The sequence below is a fragment of the Cydia pomonella genome, chromosome 7 (genome assembly GCF_033807575.1).
Source record: "Cydia pomonella isolate Wapato2018A chromosome 7, ilCydPomo1, whole genome shotgun sequence".
Taxonomy (NCBI): Eukaryota; Metazoa; Arthropoda; class Insecta; order Lepidoptera; family Tortricidae; genus Cydia; species Cydia pomonella.
Window position 1 is genome coordinate 7,074,862 of NC_084709.1, and position 19,989 is coordinate 7,094,850.

Consider the following 19,989-nt stretch of genomic DNA (forward strand, 5'->3'; position numbering starts at 1 on the left):
CCCTCTTCAACTGAAAATGTGGCCACCATTGGCCGTTTAGTTGATAAAGCGAAAAATATGCAAAATAAAAGTATGTGGAAAAGACCACGAAATCAGTATAACAGCAATTCTAATATACTGATTTATACATAAATTAATTGGTTTATTAGAAAACACAATTCCCCTAATGCCACTGGACGGTCGACGCACTCTTAATGTTTTATAGTCATAAATTGCAATTTAATTGGCATTCAAGTTCATGACATGCCATATTTTTATCGACTGACAATTATTTATTTTTATAACTGTTTCAGACCTAAAATAGGTGTTATATGTTTTGTGTTAAATATTTAATTCAATATGAAACCCTCTTTTTCAACTTGCTAGGCTATGGATAAATAATTAGCAAAATTAGGTTTATTCATTTGTGGGGTTATTTTATCAATGTTTATACTACTGGAATATTTTAAAACTAGAATACAGAACGTTGCTCCTAAAATAAAGCATTTACCAAAAATAATATAAATATTAATTTAATTTCATAGCCATTAATCACCGAAGGTTATTAAAATCGGCGCATAAATCAAAACACACAAAAACATAGGGTCAAGTTCCGTTATGAATTATTATGTATTCCAAATATAATAATCGTCCAGTAGTATACTAATATTCTTAATTAAATTAATATATTCTCATGTGATAACTGTTGTATAAGATAATTTAATAAAATTACATTGCCTATAAACCTATTTGTTACTGTAACCACAATCATGAAATAAAAAGACATTTAATTTACAGAGTTGTTTTATTACATATTTATCATATAAGTTCATTTCAAGTACACTTTAATGTTATCAACTTTTGCCCTTATTTCATGTGAAGAGTCCTTCGATAGATCTTTTGAATACAAGTTATAAATACTGCTCAGTTTCTCCAGTTCCTCCAATTTGTTTAAATCTAAAAAACAAATCTATATATTTAATTATGTTGTATAGTATGAATATTCTCAAATGATTTTTACACCTAAGACCCTAAACTGTTAAACAAAAGCCATTGTTTATTTTGTTCGAGCGGTGGGTTCCCGTTTTAAGCGCGTGCCAAAGCAACAATGGCGTTTAATAAGCGGCGGTATCATAGTGGTTTTAAGGTTCAAATCTATGTACATGTAACATGTTTTGGTAATGTAGGACGATCGACCACCTCAATGTATTCGGGCGCTCATATTATTATATAGATTTGAACCTTAAAAACACCGCGATACTGCCGCTTTTTAAACGACAATGCTGCTTTGGCACGCCCAACACGGGAGCCCACCGCTCGCACAAAAGAAACAATGGCTTATATTTATCAGATTAGGGTCTTAAGCGTAAAAATCATTTGCGAAAATTCATAGTATAAGTGTATGAAAAAAATTATTTTATAGTGTAACTAGTTTTTTTTAATCTATAACAAAATAAATATTAACTTAGGATTTAGACATTTCTGAAAGTCAGTGCCTTAAATTTCGATGACAGAGCGGTAAAGATTACTTGACTGTACTGTTAAATAAGGTGAGATTGGTTTACCTTTGAGCTTTTTGACGAGTACTTCCATGAGATTCAACGCGTCTCGCCTGTGCCTCACTTGATTGCTGTTTTCTGCAAGAACGCAATTATGATATTTATTCATGCGCCACAACATTGCATCGAGATAAACATGTTATATTAAGTTCACATGAGATATGGTAATTATTTATTTATTCCTTTGTTAACAATTATTACTAAATTTATAGTTGATGACGTCGGCCGCATGACCGACCAAGCTGCCTATAGCCCTGTTCGTACTAACGTTATTTGTCCGTGTCCATAAGCTCGGCACTAATTAAGTATGACTAGTCTACAGCGTGTCAGAGAGGATAGCCAACTAACTGTATGTGTGTGTGTGTGTGTATTTACTGTTATTTACTCAACATCCAGTCAATGATAGCGGACCCGGTCTCTAAAACGAGAGGACAGCGAACTGTGTGTGTAAACTGTTAGTTACTCAACGTGTAGTCAATAATGGTGGCCGCATGTCCAACGACGCTGCTTATAGCCTTGCTTCTACTGTCAGAGACGTCCGTGTCCATAACCTCGGCACTAAGCACGACCCGTCTCTAAAATTAGAGGATAACCAACTGTGTGTGTGAACTGTTACTTACTCAACGTGTAGTCAATAATGGTGGCCGCATGTCCAACGACGCTGCTTATAGCCTTGCTTCTACTGTCAGAGACGTCCGTGTCCATAGGCTCGGCACTAAGCACAACCAGTCTCATAAACGAGGGCGATAGCCAACTGTGTGTGTGTGAACTATTACTTACTCAACGTGTAGTCAATAATGGTGGCCGCATGTCCAACGACGCTGCTTATAGCCTTGCTTCTACTGTCAGAGACGTCCGTGTCCATAACCTTCGGCACTAAGCACGAACCCTCTCTAAAAGCGAGAGGATAACCAACTGTGTGTGTGAACTGTTACTTACTCAACGTGTAGTCTATAATGGTGGCCGCATGTCCAACGACGCTGCTTATAGCCTTGCTTCTACTGTCAGAGACGTTATCCGTATCCATAGGCTCGACATTAAGCACGACCAATCGTTCGACAACTCGCGTGGCGGCGGCGAGAATAGCCAGTTGCGTGGAACGTGAACTCATGGAGTATGAGGTCGCGCAGTGTTCGAAGAAAACGTCTTGGTATTTTTCTGAAAATAAAAATACGTTTAAGCGAGGATTATAATATACGATGTAAAAAAGGTTATCACGTTTCTCCCCATTTAACCCCTTGAATTTTGATTATCATTATCGGGCTCAAGCGGCATGCCAATGTGGGCCTTCCTTGAAACTTTGAATTAAACACTCCGTTGGCCCTAAGGACCTTACATTCGAGTTGGAGGAAGCCACGCCTTGCTCAAAAGTTCTAAAGTGGTTTTCTTCAGCGAGCTGCTCGCGCCTTTATTGTCCTTATCGTCTGATCCTCGCCTGACAACTCGTCCTATAATATTGTCTAGTTTACCTAGGGTGGCAGCGTCTTCTGATTCCTTGCCCATTGATAACACGTCGCACGCGCGCGCCTTCGTTGTCTTTTCGTCGGACTCCTTGCCTGACAACTCGTGCCAATAGCTACATAATTGCCGTCTATTCCTACCGTGTAGTTTACCTTGCGTGGCGGCGTCCTTGGGCCAGGCCTTGCCCAGCAGTTCGTAGGCGGCTTCCTTGAGCGCGCCGAGCTGCTCGCGCCGCACGCGCGCGCCTTCGTTGTCCTCCTCGTCTGATTCCTTGCCCATTGATAATTCATCCTAAAAGACAAGAGATATTGTGTGTGTGAATAACACTATCTTTTTTTTATACAATGAATAAACAAAATTTATGAATGATGAAGAGTATTGTAACTTGTCATAAGGAGCGTGCATAACTCACCGATATCATCGATCAGATATGTGATCGATTGATATGGATTAATGGATCAGCACCCTTGTTTACATTTCAAGTTCAAGTTTTAGATTTAGGTTACAAGAGTCTCTAAAACACACAAGGGTTCGTGAACAGTAGAGGTTAGCTGTGAATTTCTTGGTTAGACTCACCATTCCTTGGATCTTTAGTTCGTTAAAATGAAATCAGGTTTTTAAATCTTAATAAAATTTACCTTGGATAGTATGACTTTGACGATCTCATAGACTTGATTGAAGTGGTCCGTCTCAATGGCGCTGAGCGCCTCCCCTAGCGCGGCGATGGCGTGTTTCTTGTACACCATTTCTTGTTTCCGCGCTTCTACTAGCAGCGCGGTGATGCATTCTGACGCCAGCGCTTGGGATATAGGCGCCTCGCCGTCTTTCACGCTGGAAGATATTGATAAGTTAGATACGAGACATGTTATGTAGACTTAGAGAAATTTGTGGCTAGATATTGTTTCTCATTCAGCGTTCTTAGAGGGGTTTCAAAGCTAGTGATAAGCCCCTTGCTTAAAAGGCAGTGATAACAGATCTAGACACAGGTGTCTGAATACTTAAACTTTTGATAATTTGAAGTCGATGAATAAATTAGAGGACATTGCTTTCTAGATTTTCATTAATTTATAGACGCTCAGCAAACGCTTGTATTATATAAACAGCTTGTGCTGTTTCCCTTCGAAGGTCTTCACGTAGACAGCTGCTAACAGCGCTTCGATCAACTATTCTCGCTCGTCACCAGGTCCAGGAGATCTTTGCATGTCGTCTTACATTTACTACTAACAGCAACACTAGACTGACCTATGAATTGTCAGTTACAACACAAGGTTCAAACTAACCTGCAGCACTCAGCGAGCGCTTGAATCATGTGCTGTTTCCCGTCAAAGGTCTTCCCGTGAATGGCAGCTAACAGCGCCCGGATCAACTGTTCCCGCTGGTCGCCTAAGCCATCCGGGAGGTCTTTGCATATCGTCTTTACCGCGTTCGCCGCCTGAGGAAGAAAAATTGTTACGCGTAAGTTATGATTTAGAGCACCGTAATAAAATTGATCGGCTTTTCTAGATAAGAGAAGATGTTTTGCTTTGCCACCAAGAATTTGAGGGGAGACCAAAACAATGCTGAATTGACATTATCAGGGATGAAATAAATATAGATATAGTCTGTTCTTTTATTCCGTAGACTAAAATGACAACCACAAATGCCAAACGTAGAAATAATGTGACCAGCTTAAAACAAACAGTGCTGATCTTTGATTTGGGTTTGTCAATAACTGATAAATATTAAATTAATTTTAGATTCAAAATAAACTATAAATGACATCTACTCACTATATGATAGGAAATAAACAATAAATAAAATCTACTCACTACTAATCTACTCAAAAATTTAAAAAAATACATTGACGTATCGCCAATTTGACGCAACGCCATTTTGGTATTTTTAGTTTACGTATTCGACATTCTTATTCGTTACTTTACTCGTATAGTGATCGAATGTGATCAGTACATTTTTGTTGACTTTTTTTTGTGGCGTTTGTTGATTTTAGTTAGTTATTATTATGTTACGTTTGCTGCATTATTGTTAAGTTTAGTTTCCATATACATGGATCCTAATCGCCCATCTACTTCGTCTCATGGACGCGGCGAAGAAGTGCTATCGCCTCGGAAAAAACGAAAAGTTAAACCCCTCAGCCAAGGCGAGAAATTTATGATAGTATATGTGAGCACAGAGGCAAAAAACAAATGTGAAAATGAAGTGCCATCACCTGTATAAGTACCTCCCAATAGTTTATTTTCGGTTAGTACCGGTTGTAGCACATCACTATTTGTAAGACGTAAAAAACTAGCAACACATGAAATGTCATTTTAGTCTACGGGATAAAAAAAAATAGACTATAGACTAACAACACAAGATAGCTTTCGTAATGATTTTCTTGAAGGCTCGAGACGGATTGACCGTATAGTGATCGAAGACAAAAGGAAAGAATTGTTATCGATCAACTGACGCGCGTGGTGGTTATATACATGCGTTCAGAGTGACACGGATCATACAACCGCTCAAAATCAGCTGCATTTCCCCATAACAGGATTCTATATGAAAGGATTGAGTGCACTTATGCATAGTACGCGTCTTTAAGATTGTCACTTGAGATAAGTGTCCTTAACTGCTTCATAGTTCCAATTGTACCCTCACCTGTATCTTCTTGGTCCAGCTGCTGGAGCCGAGCGCGCGCTCGAGCTCGTGGCGGAGGGCGGGCAGGTGCCGGCGGATGCCGCTGGCCCGCGCCGGGCTCATGTCCGTCCATATCTCCTCGAACATCTCCACTGTGCTCGAGTCTGGACAACATATAGATCATATTATATTATACCATACAAAATATTATAGTAAAGAGACAATATACAATATTTACTAGTCCCTGCTGGACTGGACTGGAAAAATCTCTGGTTGCTTAAACCGATTAGAGCGAGATTCCTTCAAAGTGGCTATATACTATCCCTTCGACTAAATCGCTGTCGAATAAAAGGATGCTACAGCTCGCTCGAAATAAATTTTTTCTACTCGTCGACTGTAATATTAAGATTTCGTATACCAAACTATAATTGCGTACTTTTCACGTATGAGGTCCCAATTCAACTATAAGATTCATTTCGATACGCTGTAGTCAACAATAAAAAAATTACCAATCACGTGCCGCCGCGCTCCCATAGAATATACTATAGGGGCGCGGAGTCGCGCGTTTATGTATTTTGTACTACATTTTTGTCTACTGAGAAACTTACCAATTTTCATTAATTATGTAGGTTTTATAATAAAAAAAGGATTATTTTAGACGACTCGTAGAAAAATTATTGTACCCAATAGTGATATAATCAAGCTTTTCAATCTCGTGCCTTACTTAGGTAACTCAGCAAGCTTCGTTGTCTAAACATGGTACTCGACTAAAAAGCTCTCTATTATATCACAATTGTATAAAATACTAATTTTTTCGGAGGCCATAACGGCAATGGGACCGTGCGCGTTGGAGGGTCTGCCATCTTGTGGCCTCAATCGGAAACATAAACATGTACACTTTACGCCAAAGCATAGTAGATTCTGCCATCGTGTGGATGGATGCATAAACTTCACATTCCCACATCGCGCCAAAAATCTGACGTCTCCTGTACTGCCCCCTACACCCTACAGTTTATGCACGCTCCCTATCGATTTGAGCGTGAACGTGCCGTGTATCGTTTTATCAGCTTTTGGATGATATAATAACAACATTATTTTACCGTCATCCTTTGGTGCATGCATGGCCAAGAATACCATAGGCGCCAAGACCGCCTCATTGTCCTTGACGTGTTCTATCTTGGCCTTGGCGATGGATTTGAGAGTGAGCGCGATGGCCGAACGCGCTGTGTCTTCTTCTTTCGTCTCGTATAGGCCGACTAACTTCTTCATTAGCTTATCGATTGACGATTGCTGAAACGGAGAATCATTAATTTACATGTTAGAAAAATAATAAGTATGAGGATGCATATCTAACTCATTTGTCATTGTATCTTTTGATAACAAAGGTTTCATAATTGATTTCACCAACAAATAATAAAATGCGCACAACAGACATACACCTAATATTTTATAGAGACATAGTCTCATCACTCGCGAGCAGTTATTTAACTGCCAATGCCATATCTCTACATATATCTACCAAATGCCACTAAGTCAACCGATTACTTAGGTACTAGAAAGTGTATTCATCCTTACTTGTCCTATCATGTAAACAAACACTTCTCGAAGACATTATCACACTTTTCTCTGGAATTACACAATAATCATCACTTAAAATGTTATAGTATATTTAAAGAAACTCACAAAGTATTGAAATCAACCAAATAAACACTGAAAAATATATTTTCTACTAAGATATTTATCAGTAATCGCAGTAACGAACGGATCATCTGACATTACGATGTCTAGATTGTCTATGAATCATATTATTGGAACGTCACGTTTGTTTGCATGATAAGACACGTAATGATGAATCTTTAGATTTAACGTCAAGTCGATCGACTACTAGAAGAAGGTTCAAAATTACTATATTTAAACAAGTTTACTTATAGTTAGTAACAAGAAAATTTCATCAAAGCTTTTTAACGCTGAGCACCCAGTTTCCGACGCTTAACTACGTACTTGTACGGCTTGTACCTTACAGGATACCCATCGTCGTAGTAGCAGTAAAATCAGTTACTTTACGTAAAGGATAACCAATAAAAGCCTACATTAGCTGAAACCTGCCCCAACGACTCCGCATAGTTCTTCCTAACCGTCGCGTTTCTGTCGAACACTCCACTGAGCAGGTTATTTATAATCGATCACGATGAAGTGTGTGCAGGCGACTTTAGTGCCGAGTTGGGGCGATTTGGTCAGTTCCAGGATTTTGGGAAGGGTTCATACATAATTAATAAACCTTACCTTAGCGTAAGCTGAAACTTGTCCCAACGCCTCCGCATAGTTCTTCCTAACCGTCGCGTTCCTGTCGAACGCCCCATTGAGCAGGTTGCTCATAATCTTCCCTGCGACCGGCTCCATCTCATTCCGCAAGTAATGCGCGGCCAGCACTATGAAGTGTGTGCAGGCGACTTTAGTGCCGAGTTGGGGCGATTTGGTCAGTTCGAGGATTTTGGGGAGAGTTTCTTTCATCACTTCGATGTTTATGAATGGCATGCACTGTGGGAAAATTTAAATATTTAAAATTAAATTTTAAAGAACTATTGGAAATAATGATTGCGCTGGTTGCCTAGCGGTAAGAGCGTGCGACTTGCAATCCGGAGGTCGCGGGTTCAAACCCCGGCTCGTACCAATGAGTTTTTCGGTTCTTATGTACGAAATATCATTTGATATTTACCAGTCGCTTTTCGGTGAAGGAAAAACATCGTGAGGAAACCGGACTAATCCCAACAAGGCCTAGTTTACCCTCTGGCTTGGAAGGTCAGATGGTAGTCGCTTTCGTAAAAACTTGTGTCTACGCCAAATCTTGGGATTAGTTGTCAAGCGGACCCCAGGCTCCCATGAGCCGTGGCAAAATGCCGGGACAACGCGAGGAAGAAGATTGGAAATAATGATTGATGGAACGTGTTAGAAAATGGAGTTTATAAAGCCAACTTGGTTTTTACTATAAAATAATACAGGTACAAGAATACAATAATTTCAAATATGTTGGTATGTCAAAATAATCAATAATTTTCAAGGTAATTATGTACATTATAATAAACAACTTTTAATAAGGGATCAGACTGATCAACCACAAAATCTCAAAACTAAAACAGATCGATTTTTACGCAGAAATATCTCAGCCGAAACGAATTAAAAAGCTGTTTTTATTTTGTTCACTATGAGCTGTCAACTTGCATATTATGACTAACCGTTGAAAAACCCTAATATTTGTACAAGAATATGTTTTATTTACCTTAACAACAGTATCAGTAGTATAGTGTTGCCTGGCCGCATTGGCTCGCATGTCGTCGATAAGGTCTCTGGTGCCGCTGTCAGTGCCCATCGCCGTGCTGAGGTAGGATAGTTTGGCGGACTCCAGTTCGCCCGCCGCGGCTACCAAGGCGGGTATCAGTTTGGGCAGGAACGGCGCGAGGGAGTCGCCCGCCGCACTCACTAGTTTTGATACTGTCTGTAAGCTGATGATGGCTTGATTATAATCACATCTTTTGTCAATTGTTTAACCTTTTGAACGCCACGCCTATCGCACGCGGCGCGTAATCATGAACCTTGTCGGTACGCATGAAGGTTGATATTGGACTGTAGCCGCGCGCGTCATATGACGTCTTTGGCGGTCAAAAGGTTAAGGATCGTGAATGTAGTTTTATTTATGTAACTTTATTGTTGGGAAAGACAATACAGTACAATACCGAGGTATCGAGGTGATCCTCTCTAGACCCTCGAAGAAGATTTCTAGTGTTTGTTTTTCAAACAACAACGATTGACAAATAGAGCGCCATAAAATATAGAACGGTCTCAATTTTCATTACTTTTGACTATTTATGCCACCAATTCACCATCTTATTGCTTGCTATCCACCGAACCTGCTTGTTAGTTCCTTATTCTGTACAACATAATCGCTATTTCACCGTATATCCTACAAAATCTTCCACTCAGTGGGAATTCTCACACATTTATTCTGTCCCAAATTTGGATTCCGCGTTTATTCCGAATAGAATACGGAGCTTTTCAAACCTACCAATCTTTATCAAAATCTATGAAAAAAATTTAATCGACATAAAAATGGCCTATTAACGACTCACTGTTATTTATTTAATTTTGCTTGTTTATTTGTTTAGTTGTATATGGTGCTTACCTGACACTCCTGACTTCGCGCACGATGTTAGTGATGCCGTTGTCGAGCAACACGGGCAGGATCGCGGACACGATCTGCTTGCCGTCCTTGCCTTGGCTCACGTCGGAAGCGCGGACGCAAAGCTGTTAATGTAAAGAGGTGTCTTAAAAATTGCGGTTTCAATCAAAGGTACTCCACTGACAAACAAGTTTCAAGTGTTAAATTAGGAAATATAAAAAGGTAAAACCCAACCCAAAAGACAGCCCAATGTGGTAAGAAAAGAAGACGAAACAGCAAAATATATTCTCCTAGGCTGTAAGCAGGTAGAAATATACAGGAACAAATATATAGGGACTCCGTGCACACTAAAGGAGGCAGTTAGCGACCTGAAGACATTGCTTGGTTTTGGGGAGTGGCTGGGCTGGCGCCTCGTGTGGACGCAAAATAGGCAAAATGCCCAGCAAAACTAAGTTAATAACTACCGACACATGAATTTCCATGTGTTATAGTTGACATATAATTTGGACCGATCTCTCGAACGACTCGTACCTATGATTTACCGCACCCCACCGTACCCCACTTTAGGGTAGTTTGAGTTTGTTTCATTGATTAGGTACTAAAAGTTCTTCCGTTCTCATTTCATTTAAATATCACAATGTTCATATACTTTTTCGTTACATTACCTTAGAAAGCACATTAGCAGTGGTTGTGGCGGCTTGCCTCGTGCCCTCGTGGACGTCATCCATGACCCTGAACAGTTGGGCCCACAGAGTCGGCAGCTGTGCCAAGGACTCGTGAAGACTCAGCGCTCCTCTGAAACAGTGCATTCGTACAGCAATACGTAATAGATGATCGCTTAGTATGGGATTCAGTATTATTTTTTTCCACTCACAGATACAAAACCAGTCGCAGACAGCATAAGTAGCATAACCTTCATCTTCGCCATAATCAAGCACAATAATTTGCGATAAACTGTCTCAGTTAAGTGTCTAACAGTGATAGTCATTTTATGGATGTGAACAACTCGTCGATAATAGACAGGTTTATTCTGTGATACATAGTGGGCCCAAAATAATCACGATCATAACAAGGGTACAATTTATGTAGTACAGGCAAGGTCCAAATATAATCTCAAAGCGCAACAAGAGTGACTAAACAAATCGATAACATACCTCAAAAGATCGGCAAGGGCGTTACAGCAGGACATCCTCACTCGCCATTGGTTCGAAGTCATGTTTGCCACGAGGTCGTCGAGGATCTCTTTGTGGTATTTGTGAACCTGGACAGCAAAAAAATCGTTATAATAAGCTTAAGAAGTCAACTTGAAGGTGACACTCGGTGGTACTAAAATTAGCGGAATCTTGTGTAACTTTTTTATTTAGCCTGTAGTAAGTCTGTAGCCTGTGTGTTGGGCACTAGAGCGTGTCATATGCTCGCCATAGAGTTCTGTATGCGCGGCGTTGGGTCGAACCGGTAGCGGTACAGGCGGGGCAAGATCTTGGGCAAGTGCTCGGAGAGCTGAGCTCTCGTCTGTAGAGCTATAGAGTGGAAACCGAGCGCAGCTCCTGAAGGATAAGTAACTGTTACTTACCGTAGCCTGTGTGTTGGGCACTAGAGCGTGCCATATGCTCGCCATAGAGTTCTGTATGCGTGGCGTCGGGTCGAACCGGTAGCGATACAAGCGCGGCACGATCTTGGGCAAATGCTCGGATAACTGGGCGCCCGCTTGTAGAGCTATAGAGTGGAAACCGAATGCCGCTCCTGAAAAACAATTAACCGTTAAAACACTAAGCCAGAAAAACATTTTATATTGTAATTAAAAACATTAAAAAAAAACTTTGTACCAGTTTAAACCTACTCACCTTTCTTGGAATTCCACACGGAATTATGGTGTGCCAAATGCATAAACTTGTATAGTAGATCCGGCTGATTTAAATCCGAAGCGAGCGAACACAGTTCTTTGTATGTGGACAGGTTGCCTCTGCAAACAAATGTGTTTTCAACACCGTCGGTTGTCAATAAGGTTGATTTCAACTTGAAGCTATATAGAAAATGCGCCTAATTGTCAACCGACAAGAAGTACTCTTTTGGTTCATAATGACCTAATCATGTACTTGTAGCTTGAAAACCTAACTTGCCGTAGGAGGATTGTTATAACTATTTATTTTTCATTTCTCATACTCTTAATGTGGGTCATAGTTGTTCTATGAAACGTGCAGAAAGTGATATGTTTCTGAACTAGAACATTTTACATTCCAAGTAGATTTTATTTAAAATATTTTTATGATAAGCAATTAAAAATTCGTTTAAAATGGAATTATTATTTATTATTATTATTGTATGTCTTTCCCATCACGGAACAATGGTGCTCCGGACCTTTGGGAGGCGTGCGCGGAGCCGAAGCCAACACGTAGAGGCCCTTTTGACACTTTAATGAAATGTAAGGAGTACACCTATTATTATTATTATTATTATGAGCCCATACTGTCCCACTGCTGGGCAAAGGCCTCCCTCTTATTCTTCAAAATGGAATTGTTAAACAATTTCCATTATGATATTAAATTCCACATTCCATAAATTACGATACTTTTAGCTAAACTGTTAAATGAAAGTACCCTCAAGAAATACCACGTAAGTTCATGTTTTTTTTAATACACATGTATTTTCTCTCAGGTGAAAAGCATCATTTCAACTTCGGCCCAACGACTTCTTGGAGATGTATAAGAAACCCCCACGGTGACACGACTGAATTGAGTGCCTTTCATCCCTTGGTTAACAATCTACTACTATCTATTACTATACCGACACCCCGTGGGAGCCTTTCCTGAATTGAGTGCCTTTCATCCCTTGGTTAGCAATCTACTACTATCTATTACTATACCGACACTTACCCCGTGGGAGCCTTTCCTGAATTGAGTGCCTTTCATCCCTTGGTTAGCAATCTACTACTATCTATTACTATACCGACACTTACCCCGTGGGAGCCTTTCCTGAATTGAGTGCCTTTCATCCCTTGGTTAACAATCTACTACTATCTATTACTATACCGACACCCCGTGGGAGCCTTTCCTGAATTGAGTGCCTTTCATCCCTTGGTTAGCAATCTACTACTATCTATTACTATACCGACACTTACCCCGTGGGAGCCTTTCCTGAATTGAGTGCCTTTCATCCCTTGGTTAGCAATCTACTACTATCTATTACTATACCGACACTTACCCCGTGGGAGCCTTTCCTGAATTGAGTGCCTTTCATCCCTTGGTTAGCAATCTACTACTATCTATTACTATACCGACACTTACCCCGTGGGAGCCTTTCCTGAATTGAGTGCCTTTCATCCCTTGGTTAGCAATCTACTACTATCTATTACTATACCGACACTTACCCCGTGGGAGCCTTTCCTGAATTGAGTGCCTTTCATCCCTTGGTTAGCAATCTACTACTATCTATTACTATACCGACACTTACCCCGTGGGAGCCTTTCCTGAATTGAGTGCCTTTCATCCCTTGGTTAGCAATCTACTACTATCTATTACTATACCGACACTTACCCCGTGGGAGCCTTTCCTGAATTGAGTGCCTTTCATCCCTTGGTTAGCAATCTACTACTATCTATTACTATACCGACACTTACCCCGTGGGAGCCTTTCCTGAATTGAGTGCCTTTCATCCCTTGGTTAGCAATCTACTACTATCTATTACTATACCGACACTTACCCCGTGGGAGCCTTTCCTAGCTGCCCCTCCTCGAATATCTTTGTGTCCTCTGTAACTTGTGCTACCGCACGCTTGCCGCTGGTGAGCTGCTCTATTATCTGGCCCACCAGAGCCTTTTTCGCATCCTCGTCCGAATTCTGATACACCAAACTTAAGCCCTTGCTGGCGACGTCTTGGACTATTTCTGTTAACATAAAAGGTTAAAAAATGAGACCAGACCACAAATTTCTGTTAACATAAAGGTTTAAAAAAGGAGACCTGACAACATAACTAATTTTACGTTACTCATACAAATAATACAGCAAAAATAAATCTTTATATGATACCGTAATCTGATTTTGAGCTGACGAAAGTCAAAATATGCTAAATGACACATATATTCCAAAAATGTTACTTTCCCTATAACGGCAAACGGGTAAAAGTAAGTTAAATTAAAAAAGAGTTCTAAACCGATAAGAATATAATTTTTATTTTTGCTTGATGTCCGTATCGTAGTGTGTGTGTTATGTCTCACCCACACACACTACATTATAATGAATAAAGCCAGTCTAGTTATTATTTGACTTACCACTGTTCTCGGATAAGAAATCCATAAAAACTTCCTGGAGCGCTGGCAGCTTGTTCGAAATAGGCGCCCGTTCGGGGCAGTTCTTTAGTAAAGCCAGGAGCCAAATGCTAGTAGCCTGTCAAACAAACACTAGAGTATTAGAACGATGGCCAATTCAAAATAAAAAGTACATTTAAAAGAAATTCTATAAGATGTAGGTTGCATGATTTGAACTAAACATAAATGGGAGAATCTTATACTTTTAAACGAGCAATTCTTTCTTTATATATATTTCGGGGATCTCGGAAACAATTTCGATGAAGTTTTCTATACGGGGGCGAAAAATCGATTTAGCTAGCTAATCTTCTCTGGGAAAACGCGCATTTTTGAGTTTTTATGTTTTCCGAGTAAAACTCGATCTCCCAGATATGTTTATTAGATGCCTGATTTCTTGGTAACACCAGAGATATTTTGAGTAACGCAAGAGACACTCCTAACTGTCGGTCAGAAAGTTGATTCGCCCAAATATCGTATTAAATTTGTTCAACTTAATAGTTTTCTTTCGAAAGATACATGGAATTAAAGGCAGGTACTAAAATGTAAAAGTACCTGTCTCGAGTGTGGGTGGGGGTGTTTGCCGATCTTGAACAACTCCTGCAGTAGCCATTCCAACAGCTCGTCGTTTTCCTTCAACGCTTCTCGATCTCTTATTTTTGCATCACCCTAAAAATTCTCATTTGCTTAGTAGGAATTATTTATACATAATTACAAACGCTACTCCAAATATAATTAATTACATAGCTTACCTCTTTAGGTAGCTCGGTCCACAGATCCCTGTTTTCGTTAGAGTTCACACCCTCAACGCACAACACTAACGACTCACCAATTTGTAAATGGATTTCAAATTCTTTACTCTGAAAAAAACATAGTTAGAATTTAAATATCCGATTTTTAGGACCACTGTAGTAACATTGTTATCACAATATGTCTTGATCACACGTTCCGAGCACAGTGGCGAGATAGCAAATTGGTACTCTGCCGAGAGAATAGGGTAGGTGAGCAGCACGCATTTTGCTTTTCCTAACGAGTCAGTTCACTTTGTAGAGATTCCTGAGTGCACACATAAATAGCAAAAAGGAAAAAAAAACCGTGCGCGCCGCCGCTCGCTATAGTACCAAGTGACGAGTGGTCGTTATCACTATTCATATAAAACAAGGTCCGAGTAATTCGCTCGTCATTTTGCTGGGCCGAGTACTAGGCCGAGGACTCGTCACAAAGTCCACAAGAACCGAACACCGAGGGCACTGTCTCGCCACTATACTTGGTACATGTGATCAAGGCATTACGAGTATTACTTGCTAAAGAAAATGACTGCAAAATTTTATATCTAACGAAAAAATGGAAAAAGTTATAGTTATAAGACATAACGGTTTGGCAATCCTAAATAGGCTTTCGCAGTCAAAACTATGAGCGATTGAGGCACAATCAATACTTACATCTTTAGCCATCTGCAGGAACCCTTTAACGATTTGCTTCGCGAAGGGGAAGCGCTCTCCACAACAGAGTAAACCGAGCGTATACAGCGCCCGTTCCTTTATTTTAGACGGAAGCTTAGCGTTACCGACTATTCTGAACAGGCTGTCCGCTACTGTGAACTGGAATACAACACATTATTTAAAACACCCTTTTTGTATAATTATTTTGATAAGTGTAATTTCAAAATGACAAATACACAACGTAATAGTAATTACACGAGTTTTGTAGTAATTTAAATTGTATTGTTTAATTTAATTCATTATAAGATGTAATTTTCTGGAAAGATGCGTCCCGCCGGTTCCAGATTCGGAGAGCCTCCTCCAATTTAGGAGGGATTTCAATCTTCTCGGGCAGAGGTGTAAGGTTAGAGCCGGTGTAGCTTAATTTGACGTTGATAAGGGCATTGTAATAGGTTTACTTGAAAAATAAACTAACTTTATCTTGATGACAATTCATTTTCTTTTGACAAATGCCAACAGGAAAGATGCAGTGCTGGCAGCGGGGAGAAACTGCAGCATTCTCGGCTTAGCATTGCTCCGAGCAATTATTAGGGTAGGCACAACTTGACGCCCTTTTGCATGCACAACCACAGATTAGATAATGACTTGAATTTTGACAACCCTAAATATCAGATAGGGATACATTAGAAAGGGACAGCATAATTCGTCCCTGAATCGCTGTCAAACTTCGGTTTTGTAGGAAGTTTCTTTTCTGTACGGTAGTACCATTACTTATTCTGTCATGATGGTATAGTTGTGTCTAAACAGTGTCATTCGCGAAGATTCGCTCCACTCATTGAGTACTTGTCTTTTCATGCTATATGTTTTTTTTATGTAGAAAGGAAAGATAAGACATGAAGCGTATCTCCTTAGATAGCACACCTAAATAAGGCAAACAATTTAAAGATTATTTGACGCCAGATACCTTGTTAACAGTGTCCTCAGTATCAGTTCTGTTAACATTGAACGGGGTGTTGCTTTGAATGGTCGCAGCCTGCTTAGGATCGGAGTCAGGGAGAGGTAGCGGTCCAACTCTCGCAAGGAGAGATATAGCCGATACCGATGTACTGACAAGTAGCGTTTGTGGGTTAGACAGGAATTTAGCTGAAAGATAAAATGTGATTCATTATCGTTATAAGAAATAATGTAATGGAACAGGCTATTGAAAGTCTGTTCATTTAGATATTTAACAAACAAAACCACGTGACTCGGTCGTTCACTCAATATGCTAATATTAATATAAGTTTCGTATAAAAAGTTAAAATTATATCACGGCAGACCAGGACCCGGGTATGTCCTTAAACTACGTCTAAAATATATTGGGCACTGTGAATGTCATCTCGCTTTGTGTGGTAGGGCAAAGCGCAGCGGATGTCATTCCAGATCTAGAGCAGAGCCCAATTGGGGAAGTACCTCCACCTTACAGAAAACCGCAGCCAAATAACACTAGACCCTACTCATAGTGTTGTGATGCCGGTGAGTAAGGTTGCCAGAGCTCAACGAGGGTGCGGAGTGTTAGGCTCGGCAACGCGAATGTAACTCCTCCGGAGTTGCAGGCGTACATAGGCTACGGAGACTACTTACCATCAGGCGAACCGTATGCTTGTTTGCCACCGACGTAGTATAAAAAAAAAAAAAAAAACAAATCAAATTTACGAAAAGTAATGTCAAGCATATATTTGCGCTTTTAAAATCAACAGAAACTCATAAGGAGGTGGATTCATTGTGACGTCACTAGTTACATTTCCCTATGAACTCTATACTTAGCAAACCTTTTGAATCGGTGGTATTGTTTCCTTGAGTCACTTTGTTTTCTTTGTCTATACAACCCGTAGAGAATATAAGATATTGAGTACATACAAACTCAGGAAACAAACTACTTACCTAAAGTCCTAACTCCCTCTCGGTGCGGCTCCCAGTTGGCCCCACTGAACCCTTTCCCCCCAAACTTCCCCCTCTTCGCCAACACCAAACACCGCTCACACATGTGCGAGAACACACACAGATAACCGCACTGCGACTCTAAACTTCTATTACTATCACCCTGTACCACGAACTCTTTCAGATCCCTCTCTATCGCTGATTTTTCGCTAGTATGTACTGTGATTATAGCGTAAATAACGGAGGCGGTTTCTCTTATGTCTTCCTTGGTAGTGGTCACGAAGAGGTTTTTGAGGAAGGGGAGGAGGCTCGTGTATTTAGAGGCTATCTTTTCGGGCACGCAGCCGACAATGTCCAGGAAGCATGTGATGGGCATTAATTCTGAAAAAAAAAACAACGTGATTTATGGAAATTTTCAAACTTGACACCAAAATTTAGGCAGACTTGACACCAAATTGGACATAAATCAATTACTGTTTTTAGGGGTCCGTACCTCAAAAGGAAATAATGTAACTCTTAGCCTTTTTGACGCTAATGACGGATATATCCGCACCGTATGTGCAAGGCCGAAGGCGGATTAAGCCGTCACAGACCACAGAGCAACATAGACCTATGTGCATATGCATAAAGTTCAATTTCAGTTTTGACACTTCGGTGCCGTGACGTCCGAGTGATAGCTTGTGTTTGACACGGCGTCGAAAAGGATAAAGGATCACTTGTGTGTCTGCTGTCCATCTGTCACAGTCAAGGCGTGTAACTAAATTAGTTTTAAAAACGGCGGCCACTTTTGGGGGTACACATTACTTAAAAAAGATCCAACTATCATACGGCATATAAAATTAAAGGGCTTTTTGTGAGAATGTCAAGTGTTTTTTTTTTTATTATGTTACCTGAGCTAGCGCTCAGTAGAGAGGTGATCATGGAGAGGTACCGCTCCAGCACCTCCGAATCGAGCAGCCGCTCGTAGAAGTACTTGGCGAGCAGCGGCGACGTGGCGTTGGGATGCTCGGAGCAGTCTCGCAGCCCCGCCTCGCGGTTCAGGCACATGCGGAGGTACCGAAGGATCTGGAAATGTACCACTTACAGAACTATTGACAAAACTGACGGGATGAAATTAATGATGATAAAGTAAATGATATTGTTGCGTAAGTGACGTTTTGTCATACCAATTTCGATAGGGTCAATGCGCGAAAAATAACGCGGGTCACGATTTAATTGCGTGTTTTTTTTTTTGGATAATGCATTTAATAATACATTCATTATTTTCAGGCGTGTCCCTCAAATCAATATTACACGAACCTTCATCTATGTTATTAATGCAATATAATTAAGACAGAGACACTTATAGCTCATCTGAACTTCAAATGATGAGAGTTCCAGTGCTTAATAATTTTACTGACCGAATCAGACAGAACAGCGATAATCGACAATATATCTAGGGTTAAAAATTAACGCATATCTAGAGATACTACATAAACACTCAAACGTGCATTATGAATGAGAATATATAATACTCGTAATAGAATGGCTTGCTTTGGAATTACACTACAGTCTAATTCTAATTTAGAGAGGGGCGATATCGCATACCAAGCGAGGGGTTAAAAAAATTGGTTTTAAAGCGAATGTAAATGACACACAAAGATGTGTTTGGGTAGGGTATCTAATGATTCCCCGACCAATTTTTAGCAGATTATCGATTCGCAGACAACTTTTCGCCGAACATCGTTTCGCAGACCAATCCTGTAGAATGGACCCGCCTGCGGATAGTTGTCTGCGAAACGGAAATCGGCGTAATTTTACTCGGGGAATCAAGGGACACTGTTTGGGTAACATACAGGGTGTTTTAGTCACCTGCAGTAATTTACGGGGAGAACATATAGGTCATTCTGAGCAACTTTTACAGTTTTACTATGAGACCAACCCCGAAATCGCGAAAACAAAAAAATACCCCGTAAATTATTGCAGGTGACTAAATAAACACCCTCCATGTCGACAATAAGATATCTAATAGGAAGATCCGAACTCACCTCTTGATAAGTCAAAGGATGAAACTGCAACACTTGATTATTGACCACAAACCGATGCTTCGAGTTAGACCCCTTTTTCCTCTTCTGCATTTGATCCCACACGTAATTCACTATATCCCCAAACTTTGGCACTTTAAACTCCTCCTCTTGTTCTTTGTCCTTGTCTTTCTTGGAGGTTTCGTCGTCTAAGTTGACTGTGGTTGTCTCTTTCTTGTTCACGTTGTTTACGACATCTTCTATTTCGCTCGGACGGGATGTTCCGTAGAGGCATTTTAGTGCTTCTGTGGACACCTCATCTTGGCTGTACAAAATAATTTGTGACATTTTTAAACTACATGGTCGGTTATGGAGAAGGTTGATTTCAAATTGAAGCTATATGGAAATAGCGTCTTATTGACAACCAACAATAAGTACCCCTTTGGATGAAAATGGCACATTTATTGCATCTCGTCAAAAATGGACATACATAAGTATTTGAATCCATAACCTCAAAACTTACGAGCAGTTTTGCAAT

General features: G+C 40.2%; 1 protein-coding gene across 1 annotated transcript in view; it reads right to left on the minus strand.

Annotated features, from left to right (window-relative positions):
* Positions 1-765: 765 nt before the first annotated feature.
* LOC133519703 (proteasome-associated protein ECM29 homolog) overlaps positions 766-19,989 on the minus strand; it is a 38,710-nt gene continuing 19,486 nt past the window's right edge. The window contains exons 15-38 of the mRNA XM_061853759.1: positions 19,476-19,776; positions 18,339-18,513; positions 17,452-17,829; positions 16,493-16,671; positions 15,529-15,687; positions 14,839-14,946; positions 14,642-14,755; positions 14,054-14,168; positions 13,486-13,669; positions 11,631-11,749; positions 11,360-11,529; positions 10,941-11,047; positions 10,452-10,581; positions 9,790-9,911; positions 8,890-9,112; positions 7,896-8,150; positions 6,713-6,902; positions 5,634-5,776; positions 4,280-4,431; positions 3,638-3,830; positions 3,152-3,290; positions 2,478-2,696; positions 1,545-1,616; positions 766-936 (exon numbers count right to left, since the gene is read on the minus strand). Of these exons, the coding sequence (XP_061709743.1) occupies positions 809-936; positions 1,545-1,616; positions 2,478-2,696; positions 3,152-3,290; positions 3,638-3,830; positions 4,280-4,431; positions 5,634-5,776; positions 6,713-6,902; positions 7,896-8,150; positions 8,890-9,112; positions 9,790-9,911; positions 10,452-10,581; positions 10,941-11,047; positions 11,360-11,529; positions 11,631-11,749; positions 13,486-13,669; positions 14,054-14,168; positions 14,642-14,755; positions 14,839-14,946; positions 15,529-15,687; positions 16,493-16,671; positions 17,452-17,829; positions 18,339-18,513; positions 19,476-19,776 (4,075 nt within the window). The 3' untranslated portion in view covers positions 766-808. The remainder of the gene's footprint in view (positions 937-1,544; positions 1,617-2,477; positions 2,697-3,151; positions 3,291-3,637; positions 3,831-4,279; positions 4,432-5,633; positions 5,777-6,712; positions 6,903-7,895; positions 8,151-8,889; positions 9,113-9,789; positions 9,912-10,451; positions 10,582-10,940; positions 11,048-11,359; positions 11,530-11,630; positions 11,750-13,485; positions 13,670-14,053; positions 14,169-14,641; positions 14,756-14,838; positions 14,947-15,528; positions 15,688-16,492; positions 16,672-17,451; positions 17,830-18,338; positions 18,514-19,475; positions 19,777-19,989) is intronic.